The sequence below is a fragment of the Felis catus genome, chromosome X (assembly GCF_018350175.1).
Source record: "Felis catus isolate Fca126 chromosome X, F.catus_Fca126_mat1.0, whole genome shotgun sequence".
In the NCBI taxonomy this organism is placed as follows: domain Eukaryota; kingdom Metazoa; phylum Chordata; class Mammalia; order Carnivora; family Felidae; genus Felis; species Felis catus.
The window spans coordinates 42,914,742-42,937,789 of NC_058386.1; the positions used below are offsets into that span (position 1 = coordinate 42,914,742).

At 49.7% G+C, this 23,048-nt stretch overlaps 2 protein-coding genes across 4 annotated transcripts in view; one reads left to right on the forward strand and one right to left on the reverse strand.

Moving 5' to 3' along the window:
* FOXP3 (forkhead box P3) overlaps positions 1 to 5,728 on the reverse strand; it is a 19,362-nt gene extending 13,634 nt beyond the window's left edge. The window contains exons 1-2 of one of the 3 annotated variants that reach the window (XM_045050296.1): positions 5,590 to 5,728; positions 966 to 1,604 (exon numbers count right to left, since the gene is read on the reverse strand). The gene's annotated coding sequence lies outside the window, so the exon portion shown is untranslated. 3 annotated transcript variants of the gene reach the window in all.
* On the forward strand, positions 5,175 to 21,180 carry PPP1R3F (protein phosphatase 1 regulatory subunit 3F). The gene is made up of 4 exons (XM_006943734.3): positions 5,175 to 6,257; positions 15,744 to 15,799; positions 16,245 to 16,324; positions 19,409 to 21,180. Exons 1-4 carry the CDS (start codon positions 5,251 to 5,253, stop codon positions 20,702 to 20,704), a joined length of 2,439 nt encoding a protein of 812 aa, XP_006943796.1. The 5' UTR covers positions 5,175 to 5,250; the 3' UTR covers positions 20,705 to 21,180.
* Positions 21,181 to 23,048: the final 1,868 nt, after the last annotated feature.

Below are 23,048 nucleotides of genomic sequence, written 5' to 3' on the forward strand. Positions count from 1 at the left end.
CACCTTCTTGAAGTGGACTCACAGAAAAGGATCAGCCAGGCTTGTGGGAAACTGTCGCATATCAAAAACAACTTTGCTTTTATACCGAGAAGAAAAACCACGGTGTGGAAGCCACAGACCTCTCTCTTCTAATAATCCAATTTTTTTTCGATGAGTATGTGTGCTGATAATCACAGGGTGGGGGGGGTTCTCATAGTTTTTTCTCTCTCTTGCTCTCTCTCTCTCTCACTCACTCTGTTTCTCCTCTTCTTGATTATGAGACTTAAACGGAAATTTTGAAATTTTGGGTTTTTTCTTTGCCCTTTACGAGTCATCTGAAAATATGATTTCTTCCCCTCACCACAGAGGTGAGAGGTATCAATGAGATAACAGGGCTCATGAGAAACCACAGTTTTTTAAACAAAAGTGTGTAGAGTTAGAAAAAAAAAAAAACAAGGGAAAAAAACTCAAATAAATCACAGAGGCGTCCCAAGCAGGTAGAGACATCACTCTGTGTGTGTGATGGAACGGGAAACACCAGGGAAAGAAACTGAATAGGACTGGGTTTCCAGAAGCTTTGCTTTGCTCTATGCCTCAGTTTCTCCTTAGGGAGAATTGATACGGTCAGCGCTGCTCTTACTGCCCAGGGAGGGGGAGCTCTGCATCCCGTCTTCCCACAGAGGGTGAGGGGCATGGAAGTTATTTCACGGAGAAAAATGCAGGGAGTCCGTCTCTACCCCCCACCACCACAATTCACAGAATCTAAGAATCTGAGAATCACTGGCTCCTAGAATCCACTTAGCATCACTGAGTAAGGAAAGGGAGAAAACTCTTGCCTCATCATGTTGTAGAGCCTGAGAACTCAGACCTGGAGGGTATCCTACAGGGAAGGTCCTGACAAGGCCCCTGGTGTTAATGCATCCATTCTCATGATGGCCAGAGGCCCCCTGGGACCCCAATCCCCTCATAGTCAGGGATACCATGACCTGATGCTTCTGAGGTCCTCAGCCTTTGCAATTTTCTACTTCGACAAATCCCAGCTTCCAAGGTTTTAGGATTCTAGATTACCGCCATCATCCCCATAGCTGACATTGATCTCCAGTTTTCCAGGTGCCAGACATAGTGCTGAATGATTCTCACAAATGATCACATTCAGTCCTCACTGCAGCCTGTTGCGGTCCATCTTGTCATCACAGCCATCCTACAGATGGGGTAAACGGAGGTGCCGAGTAGTTGAGCAACTTGCCCAAGATGACAGAGCTGGCAAGTGGGGGCTCTGCCTTCTTAAGGTGCTGGGCTTAAAAATCCCCAGGTTTCCTTGAGCCCAAAAGTCTTGGGTTTTAAATTCTAGGATGCAGTGACAGCGAAGTTCTGAGATTTGGAGATTCTTCTGTGGGCTTGAAGCTTGTGAGGTTTTATGGTTGTCCAAGTATTGGTAGCTGCATTTCCTTACTTCAGCAGTGACCCCCTTTAACCAATGGTTAACAGGGGAGACCAGGCCCCAGGGGCTTCTACTGATAGGCTGTGGCTGAGGATCCCAGCCCCCAGTTCCTCAGCGCCCTGCATGGCCCAGGGTTCTGTCATCCAATGTCTACTCCAACTCCTCTGCAAGACTGGCTTCGGGCCTGGGGAAGAGAAATTGGAAACGGCTTTTTATTCACATGATACAAACCCAGGGGCCAAGAACCACTCCTTTGCCCCTTCACCTTTTTTCTTCCCCTCACCACCTCCCAAGTACTGAAAAAAAGGAGAGCCTCTTTCCTTAACTCAGACTCACCTTTCTGGAAAAGCCTAGAGGGGGCCTGATGGCCTGGCTTTGTGAAGATAAGAAAAAAAAAAGGTGAATAGAAAAAAAAAAGACCTAAAAAAATCAGCCAACAACAACAACAATTAAAAAAAATAAGAAACCAACCCTCCCTACCATTAGTTCAAAACAAGACTTTCACTGGTTGAGGCTTCTGAGTTGGTGGGACACATCTGAAGCCCAAAGATGGCCTGTGTGCGCAAGGCAGCCAGGGGAGGCACCAAAGTGGAATGAGGTTCTCAGATTGGAGGCCTGCAGGGACCTCATGTACGGCAGGGGCTTAACAGGTGTGGCATGTGGTTGTGAGCAAGAGGGTGTGAGGAGCTTGTTCATCAGGAAGGAGTCCTGGGGAGCTGACTTTAAGGATGTTACCAAAGCTAATGACCCCTTGCTCCTCATGGACTTGGGTCTCAACATTCTTTATACTCCCTGTATAACTAACTGTAAACTAGACCAGTTCTAGAGTTCAAGGCCTCATTCCTTGCCCCAGGACCTGTCCCCTCTTGAGAGAGGAGGCTGGTTTTCTTTTACAGGGTCAGAGGTGTGGGCTGCATCCTTCTTATACCCTCCCTAGGCCATCTCTCCCTTATTGTCACTCACTCCATGAGATGAGTGGCCAGAGAAGTAGCGGGAGAGCTGAATGAGGATGGTGGCCTAGAGTACCAGGAGGCCACTTGAGTGGGGCCTGGTGTGTCGGTGGGGTGATGCTACTGCTGCAGAGAACCAGGACCCTTGCAGAGTGAGGGCTGGGGGGGGGGGTCAGCTGGGCAGAGAGGGGCAGGCAGAAGTCACCACCTCCTCTTTGTACTGGACTACATCCTCTTGTGTGGAAGACTTAAAAAATTTTTTTTTTCAGAGAGAGTGAGTAAGTGAGCAGGGGAAAGGGGCAGAGGGAGAGAGAGAGAGAGGATCTTAAGCAGGCACACTCAGCACAGAGCCCAATGTGGAGCTCAATCCCACGACCCTGGGATTGTGACCTGAGCCTAAATCAAGAGTCAGACGCTCAACTGACTGAGCCACCCAGGTGCCCCTTGTGTGGAAGGCTTCTGGGGGAGAGTACACAGGATTACACAGGCACATTCATGAAAGTCCCCAGAGAAGGGGAGGCCTTTGACAAAGACTTGAAGGAGGTGAGGGATGGAGCCATGTAGACATCTAAGTGACTCCAGAGGAAACAGCCAGCTCAAAGGCCCTGAGGTGGGAGTGTGTGATTTTCTCGACGTCTAGGAAGGTGGTCAGTGTGGTTAGAGTGGTGTGAGCAAGAGGAAGATGGGTTGGAGGTGAGGTCAAAAAGGGACTTCGGGGTTAGACCATGCAGGACCTTGTAGCTCGTGGTAAGGACTTTGGCTTTTACTCTGAGTAAGGAGGAAGCCACAGGAGGGTTGTGAGTACAGGAGAGACATGAACTGCTTTAGGATTTAACAGGATCTCTGACTGCTGAGTGTAGAACAGACTGTAGGAGTGAAGGTCTAAGCAGAGGCACCAGAGACGAGGAGACTACTGTAATAGTCCAGTGACTGATGATGGTGCTGGCAGTGGAGAGGGTGGATCTGGGAAATATTTTGAATGGAGGGCTGACAGAATTTGTTGAAGGGTAAGAGTCCTGGGGCCAGTCTAGGACACAGATAATACCCTAACAAGAAGTCAGGAAAAAAAAATTCTATCTTTTGTAAGCCCCTATTCTTTTGTGATTGTTTTCCTGTTACTTGCGACTGAACATATTCCTTCCTGATTCATGACCTCCTCACCCTGGACACTGAGACTTGAGAAAGGGAGGTGACTAGGGTGGTAACCTTCTCCTTCCTAGGGATGCTGTAAGTCAGAACCTTGCATACAGTAGGTGTTCAGAAAACCCTCCCAGGATGGAGGGGGAAAGTATGAATGGCCATGATCAGTGGGCAAAAGCTACATTTCAGTTTAAGACAGGACCTTAAAGGGAGAGAGAAAGGATGAGGAAGCAGAAGGAGCAGTGCTTGTGGAAGAGGGAACAGCAGAGCAGAGATGGGGGACAGAAAGAGGGAAGTGAGGCCACTTTGGGGTGTGGAGTGCGAGACAAGAAAGACGGGACTTTGGTTTGTGATTACATTAGTTGATGCCTGCCAACATGTCCAACAACCAACTCCTGGTGGCATGCAGTCAGGCTCAGTGTTTTGCTGAGCTCAAGTTAGAAAAAGCTCATTTTCCAGAAAAGGTCAACTTCTCATTTGGGCATTCATTCAACAATGGTGCCAAGTCCTGGAGAATGCTGAGGGTGACAATCAAGGACATTCTTGGCTAGTGGCACTGCTCAAAGGTTCCATGGTAGGCAGGGAAGACCCAGTAACTGTGACAGCCGAGTCCGTTTTGCTTTCTTAAACCTCACACTACGGAGCAGTCTAGGGGATTCATAGCCATGGGGCAATGAGAAGTCACGAAGGGCTAAGGAGAAGGTAAATCCAACCACAAGACGAACACTGTCCCCAACGGCTGCGTGCATTCTACGGATCTGTGGCCCAAGCACCCTACAGCCCAGACCGTCTACGCACCGTCCCCTCGTCTGGCCTCCTTATTATTGGCTGTTCATCCCCTCCTTCACACAACCTACAATATTCCGGTTGGCTCTGCTCTTTCTCGTCCCGCCTCCGAGTCCTGCGGTCCAGCTACGCTTTCTAGCCTTGGCATTGGTTTATTTCATGCTAGCACCGCCCTTTGAGGACTTAACTGCCTTCAGTCTGGCTCTCTCATTGGCTATGCGCCATCAATATCTTCCTGGCTCCCGCCTCCATGGTCCACTTCCATTGGGCCTGCCTCTCCAGTCCCGCCTCCGAGGCCGCTCTAACACCGCCCCTTGGTCTCTTTCTAGCCTTTGCATTAGCTAGTTCAGCCCTGTCATCGCCTCCTGAAGGTATAGTGCAAGCTCACAAGACTCCCCATTGGCTCGCTGTAGCTATTATCTTATCGTCATCTCCTTTACGCAACAGGCGCATGGCTCCCCATTGGCTATTTGCAGTTTCTGTCTTCGCGTCCCATCGCCTACGCAACTAAGGGATTTCCTACTTTTTGGGCCTCTCCATTCGCTCCCCATTGCCCCCATCGCCTGTAATCATTCCATTTTCCCCGTCGCCCACATGCCGCTCCCGCTCCCACTCCCCCACTACCTCTCCTACTTTTGCTCTTTTCATCCCGGGCCTCGCACCACACCTATTTAGCGTCCCCCTCCATTGATTCCCCGACCATCCCGCCTCCTGCACCGCCCACTCTCGGGCATTCTCATTGGCTGCGTGCTTCTCCTGCACTTGAGTCACCGCTACGTCATCCGGGCGCGGCTCCCCATTGGCTCTCTGCTATACCTGTCTCCATCTCACCGCCTACGCCCCCCGTGAGCCGTAACCCCCCCGCGTTGGCCTTCCCATTGGCTGCCCGCCCCTCCAGGCCCTGCCCCCGCCGGTCCCGCCACCCGTGCCGTCGGTGCCGCCGCCGCCGCCGATATGGCGCGCCCGGCCCCTGTGGAGCCCCCGCTGCGGCATCCCGCGCCCCCCTCGCCGGCTGCGGGTGAGCCCCGCACCTCAGTTGAGGCAGCGGTGGCCCCGCGGAGAGTGCTGTTCGCCGACGAGGCCCTGGGGCTGCCGCTGGCGCAGCTGCGCCGCTACCGGCCGTGGGGCGGGCCCGGGGCGGGCAAGATGGCGGCGGCGGCCGGGCAAGATGGCGACGGCGGCGGGGCTGACGAGGACGACGATGGCGAGGATGGGGATGAAGGGGAGGAGGAAGAGGAAGCTTGCCCTGAGCCCTCGCCGCTGTGCCCCGTCCCCGCTGGCGGGGGGTTTTACCTGGTGCCCACATTTTCGCTGCCGCCTGCGCCGGGCCGTCTGGAGCGCTTGGGGCGCGTCATGGTGGAGCTGGAGGCGCTGCTGCCGCCTCCTGGAGCGGTCCCCGGGGGTGCCGGGGTGTGGGTGCCTGGGGGACGCCCGCCGGTGCTGCGCGGGTTGGTACGCGTGCTGAACCGCTCCTTCGAGAAGGCGGTGCACGTGCGGGCCTCACACGACGGCTGGGCTTCCTTCTGCGACCATCCAGCGCGCTACGTCCCGCGCAGCCCACCGGGGGCAGGAGCGGGAGGACCAGGAGCAGGAGATCCCATCCTGGATCCCGGCCTGGGCCTGGGCTTGGGCCCTGGCCAGGCGTCCGCCTCCTCGCCCGACGATGGCGGCCGCACTGACCGCTTTGCCTTCCAGCTGCCCTTTGCTGAGGGCGCGGGCGATGGGGCGCGCCTGGACTTCGTGGTGCGCTATGAGACCCCCGAGGGCACTTTCTGGGCCAACAACCACGGCCGCAACTACACAGTCCTGCTCCGGATCGCACCCGCTCCCACACCCACTGATGCTGAAGGGCTGCCCCAGCAGCAGCAGCTGCAGCAGCTGGAGCCACAGCCCGAGTGCCAGGGTCCCGTGGAGGCTGAGGCCAGGCAGCTGAAGAGCTGCATGAAGCCGGTGAGGCGCAGGTAATGTCTGCCAGCGCCACCTCCGCCAACACAAGGCTGTGTCTGGGATGGAGGACGAGCATCCTGACCCAGGAACCCTGCAGGCCTGCTCTCCAGGACAGGGAGGAGGGCGCATTCAGTCAGTTAGTCAAAGAGTAATAGAGGCCAAACATATGCTAGGCTCTGTTTTAATTACTGGGGTTTCATTCATTCATTTATTGAATTCCACTGTAAAGCCCTGAACAAGACAGACCTCTTCCCTGCCCTCAAGGATCATACAGGCTCCTATTGGAGACGGTTTGAAGAAAAACAGGCCAGCAGATAAGATACATAGGGATAAGATTAGTTGCTGAGAGGAAAGTGAAAAAAGGGGATAGTTTGGAGGGAATAGCTGCTTTAGAGTGTTCAGAGAAGGCCTTTAAGGAGGTGAGTCTTTGATGATGATAAGAGTCCTGCACAGATATGGAGTGGAAGGGAGAAAGTTTGTAGAAAAGGGAACAGGGAGAGCTTTTCCAAGGAGTTGCCATTTCAACTGAGTCCCGAATGATAAAAGAGGAGTGGTTGTGCACACATATGGGAGCAAGGGTGTTCCCAGGCAGAGGGAACAGTGAGTACAAAGGTCCTGAGTGAGAGTGAGCTTGGCATGAATGATGAGCAGTGTGTGGGAGTGTACAGAACTTCAGTGACATGGTAGTGTGGACCAAGGGCCTTGCCAGTGCAGACAGGGAATCTGATCCCCATTTGACAGAGCAGCAAACCAGGGACCCAGAGGGAGAAACTGGTTGAGGAAGTGATGGCGCCTGGCTTTTCCAATTCTACCACCACTGACCTTGAAGCCTGTGCATCTCTTTACTGTTAAGTTCTAATCTAGTGTAAGGCCTCCTGGAGGATTGAGGGGCTGAGTCCATGCTCTCCCAGGGAGGCAGTGGCTCTGGCAGAGGCAGAACCAGGTGGGCCTGGACTTGAAGCTCTCCTCCTTTGTTTTTGCCTGTGGCCATTCAGAGCCTGGGAGAAGGAACCAGTTAATCCCAGGAGGCCCTGATAGGAGACTAGGTTTTCTCAAACTAAGAGTTCTTTGAGGGTATCAGCTAGGCCTGATTCTTTGGGGGGGGGGGTCACCTAAGTCTAGCCTGGGGTAAGTAGTCTCTGTGCACCTGTGGGAAGTGCATACATTTCCCTGCTTCTGGGAGGACTGGAAATGGGGATGGGAAAATGCGTTTGGGACCTTGTATATGCTTGATCAGAAGCCTCTGGTTGCAGCAAGATGTTTGTGGTCCTGGCAAGGCCTTAGGCTGTGAGTGAGTGGTTCAGAAAGGTCCAGCTTGGGGCTGGTGGGCAGATGTGTCTGGGTATGCGAGCAAGCAGGCAAGCACCCACTTACGGACCTGTGAACTCCATAGTAACCTGAGACTTAGTTTAAAGGGGGCAGGCAGCATGCCTTTCCTTACAGTGTTAAGAGAGTGGATTCTGACATCAGAGTGCTTCGGTTCAAATTGCAGCCCTGCCATCTATTGGCATTGTGAGCTTGGCTAACTCATTTGACTGCACTGTACCTCAATACCCTCATCTAGAAAACAGATAATTATAACCCCTACTTCACAGGAGATGAGTAAAAGCCCCCGGAACCGAACGTGGCTCAAAGTGTTAGCTAGTGTTTATATTTGTATTTAGGGAATCACACGTACAGTTCTTTGGATACCCCTCCCAAATGCTGCTCTGCCTATCACCTGCTGTGTGGCCTTGTCTCAGTTTCTTCATCTGTAAGCCTCAGTTTTCTTATCTGCTAAAGGGGAATGACAGTCACTTTGGTTGGATTGGATGCAGTGAACATGGGCAAGGTACTGAAGTGCGGTGGTAGCTGTGAAAGATAACAGTGGCCAGCATTTACTGATCTCTGAGCTGAGAGCTTCAAGTCTGTTCCCTCCTGAGCCCTGCTGTGCATGCTGCGTGGTATAGGTGCTATGATTATGCATGTTTAAGAAAGGAGACTGAGGTAGCTCAGGGAGGTGAGCCAGCTTGCTCAAGTCCACTCAGCTAGTGAGTGACAGGACCAGGGAGGACATGCTAGGGGCATTTTTTTCCTACTCTGGAAGGTCTGACCAGGTTCAGGGAAAATTCTGCATTTCACTCCCAGTGTTCCCAGCAGGTCATGCTTTCCTTTTAACTGTTCTCTCTGTCCCTGCCACTGTCTCTGTCTCTCTTTCTCTCTTTGTCTCTCTCTTTGCTTTTTTGAGGCATACCTATACAAGGCATACTGCTCTTAAGTGTAGGGTTCAGTGGATTTTTACGTATGTATGTTCTTGTGTAGAGATCACCCAGATCAAGGTTTCGAGTGGTTCCAGTGCCCCAGAATCATCTTCATTTCTATCATTTCCTAAGTTGTCTTCCCAGGTGGCTGTCATGGGAGCCCTGTCTGTACGATGCAGCAGTTTGGGTAACAGTTTGGTCATCTTAGAGTGTAAGAGGAAGAGAACAGAGAAATCAAAAGCTCACAGGGCCAAGGTGGGTGGGGAGGGTGTTTTTCTTTTAAAATACATGGGTGGTTTTAAGGAGAAATTGAAGCAGCCCGTTCAGACAATTGTTTTGGTATCTGGCCCCAGGTCTGTGGTTCCTAACATGACTTGTGATATTATTTTAAGTGGGCAGATGGCTTTTGGATAGCTTCTTTATCTTTTGATCTCAGCTCTTGCAAAGGGGAGGTTGCTGCTCATTGCAAGATCAGCGGTAAGATTTTCTTTGTAGGTCGGTGGCTTCCTTGGCGAGTACATTTCAACTTATCATTTTAAAAGCCGTGTGCTTCTGGTGACTTGGAGCGCTGTTGAAGAACAGCTGCCCCCTGCGACCCAGCCCTCTTGGGAAATGGTAGCTGGTAGCCGATCTCAGGGGATAGGCTTAACCTGCAGGCGCCCCACAGTAGAGAGCTCCTAGTTCAGAAGTGTTGGCTACAGGCCCACTGTGTGGTGTGCACCAGGCACAGGGCAAGTCTTGGGTAGCCACTGGGAGACAGCTCAGAAACCGAAATGGCCACATTCTCTGGATCGCTGGACCAGGCTTTTGATAACCCTTCGGCTCGGAGATGATCCATCAACAAGCATTTGTTGAGGGCCTACTATGTGCTGGGCACAGTGCTAGGTTCAATCGGGGAAAAAGCTGCAGACTGACGCTAAGATGTCAAAGGATTTAATGGTAGAACTGGGTGGGAGAGGCAGGTACCGAGGGCTTGTATGAGTCTTGGAGCCGCTGCTCTGTATTGGGCATTTTGCCGAGGGTTTGCATGCACAGTCCTCATCTAATCCTTTCAAAACATTCCCTGGGAGAGAGACTGTTTTTACCCCTCTTTCCTGGATGAGCAAACTGAGGCTCCCAGAGTCCAGAGTCCTAGGGCTGGGTCCGGAGGAGTCCTCCTGGTCTGCCTTGGCTTAGTACCCTTAGGGGTGTCCTATTCCTCTTAAAAATAAATACCAAGAAAGCTTTAGCGTGACCTTAAAGAACCCCCTGCCCTGTCCCGCAGTCTGGCCCACACCGCTACTAGTCTCACACTGTCCTCTGCCTTCTGAGGTCCTGTCACTGCGGTCTTAACAAGGTACCTTACCCCTTCCTGCCTCAGGGCCTTTGCCCTTGCCGTTTCCATCACCAGGAATGTTGGTCCTGTGCTCCTTGTAGTCTTCTCATTTTGATACTTCAGTTCTAAGAGTACTTCCTCTGGGAAGCCTGTCCATCCCAACATCTTCAGGCCCCAAAGTTGTCATAGCACAGACAGCCAAATAGGCAAGTCCAGCTGGAGAATGTCAGTCACATGGCAGAACAGCTGTATGTTGCCACCAATTTAGGATCATTTCCTACCCTGCCTGGCAGTCCTATTATATTTTTCTGATCCACTCTTGTTTCCACCTTGATGTGACTCAAATGTTCTTTACCTTCAGAATTTACTTCCTGCTTCAAGAAACAGAATGAGGTCATAAGAATGGAACTCCCCACAACTTGCAGCCCCCAAAGCCTGCAAACTAAGTTCCCTCCCTTGTGTTACAGGGGAGGAGGGTACCATTTTCCTCCCCTCAGGCCAGTTCCCCGACTTGTGCCCTGGCTTCTGTTTTCTGCCACTTGCTCCAGAACCTGACCCTTTCCTGGCAGCTTTTCACCGCCCTCCTCACTGATCCTCTATTTCAGCCTTTGTACATGCCAGTGTGTCTACTGTCTTAAAAACTTGTCCTTTGACCCCACCCCTGACCCTGCTACTCCCGGCCAGCACCTAATCACCTCCCTCCCCTTCATTGTTGACCCTCCTCTAAAGAGTTGCCTATGCTCTCCTCCATTTGCTTCAGCCCCCCCACATCTACCAGATTCCATAGGTGGTTTTTGACTTTCTTCTTGAAGTGGTTGAGCACTCCTACTTAAAACACTGTCTTCCTTTGCCTTGGGACCACGCTCTGCTGCTTTTCCTCTTAACTTTCTGGCCCTTCTCCTTGCTCTTTCCTTCAGCCTCACATAGCCAAACTCCATGTCTCCACTTGGCTGACGTCCCAAAGGTGCCTCCCTTGTTTGAGACTGAATCCATCACCTCCCCAATGGTGTTCCTGAGTGGCCTCTCCTCTACCCATCCCTTGCTTATCTTCCTTCTACGCATCCTAAGCCCATCCTGACCCTGGAGTCTGGCCAGGGCCCTTTGTTCTAGGGCATTCTTCCTTTCCTGAAGGCACTGACCTCAGTTTGTAGTTAGACCTTCATTAGGGGATTACTGGATGACCCTCTCTGCCCTCTTAGACTGTAAGCTCCGTGAGGGGTAGGGACATGGTCTGCTTTTGTTCACCACTGTATTCCTGCAGGGCCTGCCACAGTGCCTGGCACTTAAAGGTGCTCAATAAATGTTTGTTGAAAGAATGAGTGTGAGTTATTTTTTTAAATGTCTTCCTCTACATGAAATTGTAAGCTTCCTAGTTGAGTGTGCTCACCATTGTGTCTCCAGGGTCTGTCACTGGGCTGATGTGCAGTGAGACCTCAAATGATTTTTAGGTCCCCCGTTGCTACATGGATGGGGACCCAACTTGCTATCTGAGTTCGTAGTCTTAGGGGAAACCAGAACAATTACAGTTGAAACAGGACAGGCGAAGGGCCATTTTAGTTGTTTGGAAAGTGAGGGTTTAGTGAGAAAGTGATCATCTTTGACTCCACAGGAAATTGGTAGGCCATCATGGTTAAGGAAGTGGACTGAGGCCACACACTATAGAAGTGGAGGAGCCGGGATCTGAGCTAGGGCGGTCCCGCTCTAGTTCTCCAGTTCTTAACTGCTGTACCAGGCCGGGTGGTACGTCTTACCAGCTGGGCATTGCTGGGCAAGTTGCTTTCCTTTTCAGAGCCTCAGTTTCCCTTGGTGGAAATTTGGAGGGGATTACTGTTTGTTAGCACTTCATAGGCAATTTCCGACTATTTTCTCAATCCACCCAGCAGCCCTCTGAGGTAGGTATTACCATTATACCTTCTTCGCAGATGAGGAAACTGAGGTATAGAGAGGTTATATAACTTGCTCCAGGTCACACAGCTGGTAGGTGGCAGAGCTGAGGCTATTAAAAATTACATGTCTTGACTCCTTACTGAGATGGGAAATCCATTTCCTGGGTTCCAACAAATATTAAAGAAAAAGAACTAGTATAGGAAATAATCAGTGTGCATCACAACATGTAGTGAAGGTAAGTGTTGTTTCATTCGAAGAACAACTGTTTTTCAGTTCTGTGTAAGTATGTATATTCACACATGTATGGGTGTTGCTGGGTTACGATGTAAAATGTATTTCTTATTGTGGGTCACGGCCAAATGAATAAAGTCATTGCTGTAAAAGAAGCTCATAGCACAGATAAACTGCTCTCCCTCCACCCTGCTGGATGGGCTGTTAAGTCCCAGGGTTGACACCAGCACACAGTGTGGCTGGGGAAGGCAGAGCGGTGCCCCACATAATAAGGTGGCTTTCACAGCCGCTCCAAACCCTGTTCTTTTCAGAAAGCAGATGGCTTGGAACCGGAATTCCAAGTATCGGGGGGCAGGTTTCTGAAGTCATCCGACCCCTGGAGAGTCAGCGTTCTCTTCTAGTTGACTGCATGGGAGCTGGGGTCTGCTGACTTTCCCTCTGGGTGTCAGCACATGACCCACTTTGGGCTGGCCAAGTTCTTTGAAAACCGCGTTGGGGTGCTCACAGAGGACTCGGGGCGGTGCTGGCAGAGATGTGACTGCTCATTGAAAGTCTGCTTTGCTCCTCTCCTTTGGGGGTTGTCAGCCCTCTCTTGCTCTCTGCCTCTGGCAATGCACTTTTTTTTGGTTGTGTCTCTGCTGGCCCAGGCTGGGGCCAATGGCACCTCTTTCTGAAATCTCACCTTCTGGGCTCCCTGGATGCCATCTGAGGTGAGTGGTCACCGAGTTTCCTGACTGCAGGAGGAATTTTCACCCCCAGGAGACTGGCATGCAGGCCCGGCGTGGCCCCTTCTAGGCTGTGCTGTCTTGACTAGTTCTCGAGAACACCCAAAGGATGCATCCCAAGGGGTTCCCAGGCCTTTCCCTGGCCCGCTACTGCCCACTGCCCTTGAGCAGATACCACGTGGCATTTGTGGGGCTAGTGCCAAAAGAGCAGGTTTCCTTCTCGAAAATTAGCAAGCACCCTGGAGGTACAGTTTTGTTCTTAATCTCCTCCCTCCCCATTTTTCTGAGAAGCCCTCTTCTCTGTTACTGATCAATGAGTCAGTACACACTTGTACTCCATTTCTCTTACTATCCTCCTTTTGATTAAAGTCATAGCTGCCCCTGAATGTTTACTGTGAAAGACAGTTCAAAGATATTTAGTTTCTTTTTTTTTTGTTTCAGCCCACAGTTTCAAACACTGTCTTCAAAATGGAGCCCCTTTTGGATTGTTATCAGCGTGGTGTGTAGTTAGTGGGTGTAGAGACACGGTTCCTTGAGCCTCAGTTTCCGCATTTGTAAAAAGGGAAGGGTGTTGCTTTGAAGGATAGATGTGACGGTTTTCAAATGACTTGGTGTATCAATGAAAAGGGCCCACGTTGGAGGAGATGAACAATAAAACCTTGTGCCTTCTGCTTTCATGTCTCTGACTTCAGAGGTAGGGAGAGTGACCTATGTACTTCTGCTGACTTGGTGCATCTTGGGATCGGCTGAATTGCTTGACCTGATTTTTGGATGTTCCCCCTCTTCTCACGCTCCTCAGCTGCGGAAGAGATGCTCTGGGGGCTGAGGGATTTGTTTTGTATTTGTTTTTCTTCTCTCTCTTCTCCCTTCAATTGAACTGTGGAGTTCTTTCTTTTCCTCCCGCTTTTCTCTCTCACATACATCTAGGACGCCGGAGTGGTATTTAGAAGCCTGGTTGCTGTGCATGTCAGCACTGGGCCAGATGACAGGGGACAGCTTGCCTGGTCCTGCCCCTGGGAGGGAGAGCTGCCCTTCTGTGTGTCTGTGGGTCTTCTTGAAGAGGCTTGCTTTAGAAGATCCTAGGAAGATGACATTTTATCTAATGGAGGACGACGCCAGCAAGTCAGTAGAAATTGTGTTGGGCCACAAGTCCAAAGACGTGGATTTTAAACTTACTGGGGGGACTGGTGTAGGACCAAGCTGGTTTGTTCCAAATCCCCCCTTTTTTATCCGTGATGCTCAGGCGTTAGTGGCTGGGCTTCCAGAGTCACTCGCTCCAGGGCCTTGTAATATTCAGATTCAAATGCTTTTGGTGGGATGCATGAGCCCTAGTCCATGGAGAAAGACAGATGGTTCCTTCTGGAGCTTCCAGACTCTAGATCCATGTACCTGGTTCAGATTTCCTCCCTGAGGCATCTTTCAGCCACTTCTGTGTCTGGTGGTCTCCTAGCCACATGTCCCAAGATGGCAGGGAAACTGGGAATGAATATATGGGCAAAAAACAGGTTCAAAGAAAAGCCTGAATGAAAGAAGAGGGAGAGATCTTGTCTATTATTGCTACCCCCATCTACTTCTGTAAAGGATCAGAGATGGGGTTGAGGTAAGACCCCAGTTTCCCTCATCCAGGAAGTAGCAGTTGGTTGATCAAGAGCACAGATTTAGACATAGGAGCTGGAAGGCTTAGGTTTCAATCCTCGCGGCATGACCTTGAGCCGTTTACTCGGCTTTCTGCTTCATCATCTGTGAGGTGAAGATAATACTGCCTACTTCAGAGGATTAAAAGTACCTACCTCAGGATTGCTGTGAGGATTAAATTAACATATGTGAAGCACACAGAACAGTGCCTCACATCATAGTAAGTATTATATTCAGGTCAGTTAGTGGTACTTGGTTTTTGTGAGGTCACTGATTGTTTTCAAAAAGTTGCAACCATCTGCAGAAATGTCAACATCATCATATTACCTTTTAGAAGAAAAAGGTCGGAGCCATTGCCTCAGCTCCTCTCCGTCCCTGCACATGTTTTTGTTAATGCTTCCCTCTCATTTGCCTTAATGTATAAACATTTGATACTCATTTCTGAGAATGAGAACAGTGATTTCTCTGTGATCCCTGTAACCCACCCCCACCCCCCGGCAGAGGCTGGCTGAAATACACTTAGCTTATGCCACTTAGACCTCAGGCCTGACTTGCCTGGTGGAGGAGGACCAACACTAGTAGATAGTTATAGTTGATCCACCCCTGCTCTGTGCCAGGCCCTGGTGTCTGGCTTGATGTCTTCATTTCTCTTGACTGCCCTGTGCCTGGTGTGCACATCCTGGCTCTCCTGTGCTCTGTTTTAAGGTGAGGAGGTTGAGGCTCTGAGAGCTTAAGTGGCCTGTGAGGCTGACATGGTGATGGGCGGAGGGTTGGTGGAGGGACCTGGGCCTTTGTGAGCCTGGGTTACTTCCTTTTTCTGCTGGCCTCCTTCCTGTTCTCCAGTTGCTTCCTTTCTCCCCTCTGCTGCTTTCCGAGTCCTACAGTCTTCACCTGCCCTTTCTTGGAAAAAGTGGGTTCATTTACAACTGGGAATATACCCTACAGAAACGATCCAACATGTTCATAAAGCTATGCCCAACAATGTCTGCTGTAGCCTGCTTTGTGAGAGCAAAATGAAGGAAACAAGTTAGTTGCTCAGTAGGATGGGGATGGGTACATACATTATGGTGAGCCTATATGATGGTAAACAGCCATTGCAAACGTTTGCAAAAGTGTATTAGTGATGCTTCTTACTGCTAAATGGACAAAGCCAGCTGTGAAATTATGTCTGCAGAATCTAAGGGATTTTGTCGACTCTGCAATGAAATTTTCCAAAATGGTAATCGCAGTTGCCTTTGGCTGATGTGTGACTCTTTCCCTGCTTCTTTCTGCTTTCCTGTGTTTCATAAAACTTCTACAGTGAGCACATAGGGCTTTTCTAATCAGGGGATACAAAGAGGTGGCAGAAGGGAAAACAGCCACTGTCACGTGAGGGTGGGCCACCGCAGAGGCTCAGAAGGTGCCAGTGGGTGGCAGGACTGGCCTCTGGGGACATCAGATCCATGCATTCTCCCTTTTGTCCCACAGGCCTAATGAGGAAGAGCTGAGGATGAAGAACACCGATGATAACCCCCCTGCTGTGGGTAAGCAATTGGCAGGCTGTGGGGGTTTTAGCCATTTCTTTCTTTTTGAAACATTTTTAAATGTTTACTTTTTGAGAGAGAGAGAGAGAGAGTATGAGCGGGGGAGGGCCACAGAGAGAGGGAGACACAGAATCCGAAGCAGGCTCCAGGCTCCGAGCTGTCAGCACAGAGTCTGACGTGGGGCTCGAACCCACGGACCATGAAATCGTGACCTGAGCCAAAATCGGACGCTCAACCGGCTGAGCCACCCAGGCGCCCCTACCATTTCTTTCTTTCTCCCTGTTTTCTTTCTTACAAATTAAGAGGTGCTCTCTGCCTTAGACTAGCACAGAAAGCTTCAGAGGCAAAACTGCCAAGTGGCCAAAAGACCAGATTTACTTAACTAAACCGGGCCTGCTTGGACACCTGCCTCACCCCAATGCTTCCCTTCTCTTATCTCCAACAGAACGCCCTAATGTCCAGGAGTCAGTGGGTCCCCTGGTGGCCCCCACCCCTCTCCGTCCATGGCCTCAAATGACACTTCAGGTAAGTAGGCCCTGGCAGCCTGTGGATGGACAGCCCAATGGGAGACTGTGTGGTGGGGACTGACTTGCTCTAGGCCTATCCTAGGTCGGAGGGAGTCCCCCTTTGCAAATCAGAACCTGATGGCAGAGGAGTAGGGTGCAATTATTCACTTGAACTTATAGAAATGTCATTTGTTAATTTAGCAAATATTTATTGACTGCTTGCTCTGTGCCAAGCAGTTATGGATGCTGGGAATATGGTAGTGACCAAAAATGCTGTCTTCATGGGGCTTACTAGCATTTTAGTGGAGTGAGACATGACAAAACAAAATAATAGTTAAAATATATGGCATTTTATTTTATTTTATTTTTTAGAAGGTTAAAAATTCTTTTAGAGAGCAAGAATGGAGGAGAGGGGCAGAGGGAGAGAGAGAGAGAGAGAGAGAGAGAGAGAGAGAGAGAGAGAGAGAGAAAGAAAGAGAATCTTAAGCAGACTCCATGCTCAGTACAGAGCCCGATGTGGGGGCCAATCCCATGACCCTGGGATCATGACCTGAACCAAAATCAAGAGTTAGATGCTCAACCCACTGAGCCACCCAGGTGCCCCAAAATATAGGGTATTTTAGATGATGATGAGTGCTAAGGAAAAAAAAATAAGGGATGGGGAGCGTGTGTGTGTGTGTGTGTGTGTGTGTGTGTGTGTGTGTGTGGTATGTGCACGGGTGAGTCACAGCCACACACACACGGGTGGAGGGAAGTTTTGTGAGTTTAGATCCAGTGGCCAGGGGAGTCCTTAGTGGTGAGATTTGAGCAAAGATCTGGAGAAGGTGAGAGTGAGCCATGTGGATAACTAGGGGAAGAACATCCTGGGCAGGTGCAAAGTCCCCTGGCAGGGCCGTGACGAATATGTGTGAGGAACAGCAAGGAGCAGTGGCCAGGAGGGGGGAGCAGCAGGGGGTGAGGTCAGACAGGTGGTGGGGGACAGATTGTGTAGGGTGTCATGGGCCATGGAGAGAGCTCTGACTTTTACTCTGAGTGATGGAAGAGCCACAGAAAGGTCGTGAGCAGAGGAGGGCCATGATCTAACAGGATTTAACAGGCTCCCTCTGGCTGCTGTGAGGGAAATAGGCTGTAGGGGTAAGGGCAGGAGCAGGGGGACGGTGAGGGGGAGGCTACTGCAGTGATCCAGACAAGCAGTGTGGTGCTGGCAGGGATATATAGAGAGAGATTCTGGAGATGTATGTTACTGTGTATGTGTGTGTGTGTTTTAACTTTTTAGTACAAAGATTTTCAAACATACAGAGAAGTAAAGAGACTAGTATAATGAACTCACATACATTCATCACCCAGGTTCAACAAATTTCAGCACTTGTCCATTCCTACTTTTTCCTTACTCCCTCTCCCCCATTTCCTATGGAATTATTTTGGAAAAAAATCTAGGCATTATCTTATCCATAAAGACTTCAGTTTGTATCTCAGAAAATTAAGCACTCATAAAAAAACCACATACACCTGATGCAACATCATGCCTCAGGAAATTAACAGTCAATCCTTAGTATCATGAAATATTTGATCAGTGTTCAAATTTCCTTATCTCATAGGCATTGTAAGACCCAAACCAGGTCAACACATTGCATTTAGTTGATGAGTCTTTTTAGATTTTTAAATCTCCCCCACTTTTTCTGGCAATTTGTTTGTTGAAGAAACCTTGTTTGTCCTTTAGAGTTTCCCACAGTCTGGTTTTGGCTGATTGTATTCATGTGGAAACACCTTTCTTACTCTATTAATATATTAATTCCATTTAATTGGTATGCTCTATTAAATTGAATTAATTTATTTAACTATCAATTTTGTTCAATTGATTTATTAAATATAATCTATTATTATTAAACTAATTTAACTAGAATGGGGCTCTATTGAATTCTCTTATTCCCATTTCATTTATTAACTGGAATTCCTCTCTAAAAACAACTTTCTCGTATCAGCCATTTGGCTACCTTGAGGGTATATAGTTTATATTGAAAAAGCTGTATATATACTTAATTTTTTCCCTTTTGTTTGCCAGTTTTCAGAAGTAATGAACTTCTCCAAGGGTGACCAATTAAAGGATTTTTGGTTTGGGGGTATTATTAACTCATGAATTTTAAACATACTTAATAAGTTTTAATCCATTGCATTTATTTGTTTTGATGCTTGAATTGAACTATCTCTGGTCAGTGTGAACTTACTTACATTGGTTCCAGATTCCTTGTGAACCCACTCCCCATCCTTCTTTGAATACTTCCTCACACGGTGGAGTGACAGTATGGCCTAGACTCATCTTGGGCTTTCCCTGCCTCACACCTGGAAGCAGCCATTTATTTAAAAAAGCTCTGGTTCCTTTTAGTGGAGAATGGTATTTAGAAATCAAGATCTGGGTGCTAGATGTTTTTGTTGCTGCTAGATTGGTCATTGTTTCTAGGCCTTGTCAAAATAAATTTGTTTTAATTATTTTTTAAACATTTATTCAGTTTTGAGAGACAGAAAGAGAGCACAAGCAGGGGAGGGGCAGAGAGGGGGGGCAGAGCATGAGTGGGGGAGGGGCAAAGAGAGAGGGAGACATAGAATCTGAAGCGAGCTCCAGGCTCTGAGCTGTCAGCACAGAGCCTGACGTGGGGCTTGAACCCACGAACCGCAAGATCATGACCTGAGCCGAAGTCAGACACTTAACCGACTGAGCCACCCAGGCGCCCCAAAATAAATTTGCTTTAAAAGAGAAAACACATGAACACATGTGGATATTCTAGATATGTTTTGGACACCAACCAACAGTATTTACTGACAGCCATTCACCAAACATTGGTGCCCACGGAATTCCTTAGCTTTATGATCTGCAAGAAGCCCCCCTTTCCTATATCTGATTGTGTTATTTTAATACAGATGACATAGTCTTTCGAGTTTGGAGAATTATAGAGGGCTCCTTAAGGAGTGTTTACTTGGAAACACCTGTGGGGCTGGGTGTGGGCTGTCACCAGCTCTCACTGTCTCTGCTTGTCCCAACCCCTCCTCTACTTCTTTCCTTTCCCTTTCTCTCCCCTCCTGCCCTGCCCCCTCCCAATGGCTCTAGGTTCCTGAAGTTACAGTGACTGGCAAACCCCCAGAGGAAGGTGATGTTCCTAGAAGCAATCCGCCCGTGGCTTTCACAGAGGTCCCCCAGGCACCAGTCATCAGGATTCTCCCCTCTTCCTCTCACTCTGGCCTGGGTGGCTTCCCCAGGGACCAGGCCTCAGGGCCCGATGCAAGTGAGGGGGCAGCCGGGCCTCTCCTGGAACCCAGCCAGCAACAGGTGGAGGCCACGTGGGAAGTATCAAGCGAGAATGGAGGGGGCCGAAAGGACTCCGTCGTGGGGGCCATTATGGATGAACCCCCTGGGGGTCTGGAGGTCGTGAGTGGGTTGGAGGAGCTGCTTGGCGAGGACACCATTGACCAAGAGCTGGAGCAGCTCTACCTGTCTCACCTGAGCCGCCTGCGGGCTGCTGTGGCTGCAGGTGGGATAGGAGGTGGTGGGGAGGGCCCCACAGATGGGGGGGTGTCCCCCAGCCATCCCCTGGGCATACTCACGGACCGCGACTTGATCTTGAAGTGGCCTGGCCCTGAGCGGGCTCTGAACAGTGCCCTGGCTGAGGAGATCACACTGCACTATGCCCGGCTGGGGCGTGGTGTGGAGCTTATCAAGGACACTGAGGATCCTGATGAGGAGGGGGAGGGCGAAGAGGGGCTTTCCATTATACCCTCCAGTCCAGAAGGGGATACCCCCAAGGAATCACCTCCGGAAATCCTCTCTGGGGCCCATTCTGTGGTAGCCACTATGGGAGATGTGTGGCTCCCGTGGGCAGAGGGCTCGGGATGTGACAGCCCTGTGGTTCTGGGTACAGAGGGTCAGTTCGCTGGGGCTCCAGAAAAGGGGTTGGGCAAGGACACTGATTCTTTGCACATGAATAAAGTGACAGCTGGGGTGACTAGGTCCCTGGGTGGGAAAGAAGGCTGCAAGGAGTTTACCACTGAGTGGGCAGGCAGCCTTGTTCCTATATCTGGCAAGGAACCAGCTGCCCCAGCCCTATGGAGGCAAGGTCTCACCAACCTTAGTCCCTCGGGGGCTGAAGTCTGCCCTTCCAGTTTGGCCAGGCCCCACATGAGCTCCCAGGATGAAAAGGGTTCAGGCCCAAGCCTTGAGCCCCTAAAGAGGTCACCCACCTTAGCAACTCCTACAGAATGTGTGTGTGTATTGCCTCCCCAGCTCTGGGGGCCCTTGACCCAGACTCTGGGGGTCCTGGCTGGGTTGGTAGTTGTCCCTGTGGCTCTGAACAGTGGTATGTCCCTCCTGGTGCTTGCACTGTGCCTCTCTCTGGCCTGGTTCTCGTAGGAGCTGCTTGTGGGGAGCAGCAGTAGGAGGCATTCCCCTCTCTTGGATCTGGGGAGAGGCAGTCCCTGCACCACCCCCAGGGGCTTCAGATGGTACATGTGGCCTATATAGTGAGGGGTCTTTTGCTTCTGAGGATGCTCTACTGAAGAGAGACCTTCCCGTCCCTGAGGTCTTGTTGGCACAGGGCTCCCTGTGGTGACACTAGTGGAGGGGAACAGGGCACGGTGGATGGTGTGAGATAACTTTCAGAAAGGAACTGGGCATGTCCTCCCTTCCCCCCCACCCCCAAGCCTGTATTTATTTTTGTATAATTCTCTGGATGAGGGAGAGTGGTCGTGAGCTGGTCTTGGGGCACAATTACCCAGAGATATATTTATTAACAGCCAACCTGTGCAACCTGCTGGAGCTTTATTTTTAATTTAATTTATATAGAGTACCTATTATTATATGCCACAATAGAGCTCTATGAGAAATGATGTGTCTTTCTGTGCCGTGTTCTCCTGTTTGGGCCTGAGCGTGTGGGGTGGTCGTGTTCTGTGGGAGGATGAGGGTGGGGAGGGGGGCATGGAACATGGTCATGCCTGCTGCTGCTGCTTCAGTGTATCCTTGAGGATCTGTGTCACCTCACCTCATGGGTCTACTCCGTGTGGTCCAGTGGTCTTGTGGGGGAGGCAGGTCCTTTGGTCTTTTCCATATTCTGCCAGGGAGGGAGGAAGAGTGGTTGCCACATGAGGGTTTGGTGTCAAACACGTGGATGTGGTCCACCATAGATGTGGGGATACCAGTTGTGAATCAGCCACAGTTTTGACACCAGGAGGGAGACCCCTCTCCCCACCCCAGCCCCCAAGATTGGGAAGGTCTCAGAAAGGACAGAGGAGTTAATGTGCTGTGAAGAATTCATACTGGAGTTGCTGTCCACAGACATTGCATTTCTAACTCGAAACAGGAAACTCAGAAGCTTTGACAGAAAGGATAGATATATTTACTGCATGCAAATAAAAATCTCTACATAGCAAAATAAAACCATATATTTATTTACCTCCCCTCATAGCAAAATTTTATACCAGCTTTCTTCAGTTCTCTTCCAGGGCCCTGGTGCTTTTCTGAAACAGCTCCAATCAGATTGCTTGTCTGACCACGTCAGCAGAAGTGCTGAAGTCACTGGTGATATTCACATTCGTATATCAATGGCCACATCCCAGACTTCACCTTATTTGACCTATTGACAGCATTTAACACAGTTGGTCATCCCCTCAACCTTGAAAGCCTTCTTTACTTGGTTTCCAGGACAGCACATTTGCCTAGTTTTCCTCTTTCCTCATTGGCCACTCTTCTAGAATAGTGCTTGGCACATAGGAGGTACTCAGTACATACCTACTGAATGAAATAAATGAAGGAACAGATAAATCTATGTGGGGAAATACAGAGACATGGCTAGAGAGCTTAACTGGCCATTCAGTGGTCAAAAGCTCAGTACCGTTCCACTGACATTGACTGACCACCTTTGGGGACGCAGAGGAAGAATCTCACAGTCTAGTGGAGGAGACAGATACAGAGAAAGGATTTTAGTGCAGTGTGGTTGGTGCATTTGCAGTGATGGGGGTCCCAGAACAGATGCTCAGCCCACTGTGGGGACTCTGGAAAACTTTTTGGAGGATATGGTGTCTTAACTGAGTTAAAATATGAGAAGGAATCCACCAGGTAGTGAAGGGGAAGAGAGGGAAGTCCAGTCAGAAAGAATAGCATTTCAGAGGTCTGGAAGTGGAAAATAGCTACTGAAAACAAATTCAACACCCACTTATTTCACCTGCCTTTCAATGAGGATATTCTGACTTGGTCAAATACCAAATTCAGACATGTGTCCATCGTCTTCCATTGATGTGATAATTTGCTCAATGTCAAAAAAGGCAACTTTATGCCAACTGGATTGAAAAATTAGATTAAATGGACAAATCACTCAAATTACTACAGACCTTGACTTGCCAAAATTGTCTCGAAAAAGGAAAAGTTGAGCAGTCCCATGACCGTTAAAGGTAATAGAACCTATAGCCCAAAATCTTCTCACATGGAAACTCTGGGTCCAGATGGCTTCCCTGGTGAAATACTCAAGGAACAAATAATTCTGATTTTGCAAAAGCAATTTCAGAGGGCAGAAAGAGGGAGCATTTCTGATACTTTTTATGGGACTGATACAACCTTGATACCAAAACTTGATGAGTGAAAGAATATTACAGATCTCAAGAAAATATACAAATACCTTAAATAACTGCCTGTCTTAGTCTGTTTAGGCCACTGTAACAACATGGTGTAGACTAGGTGGCTAGAAAACAACATTTATTACAGT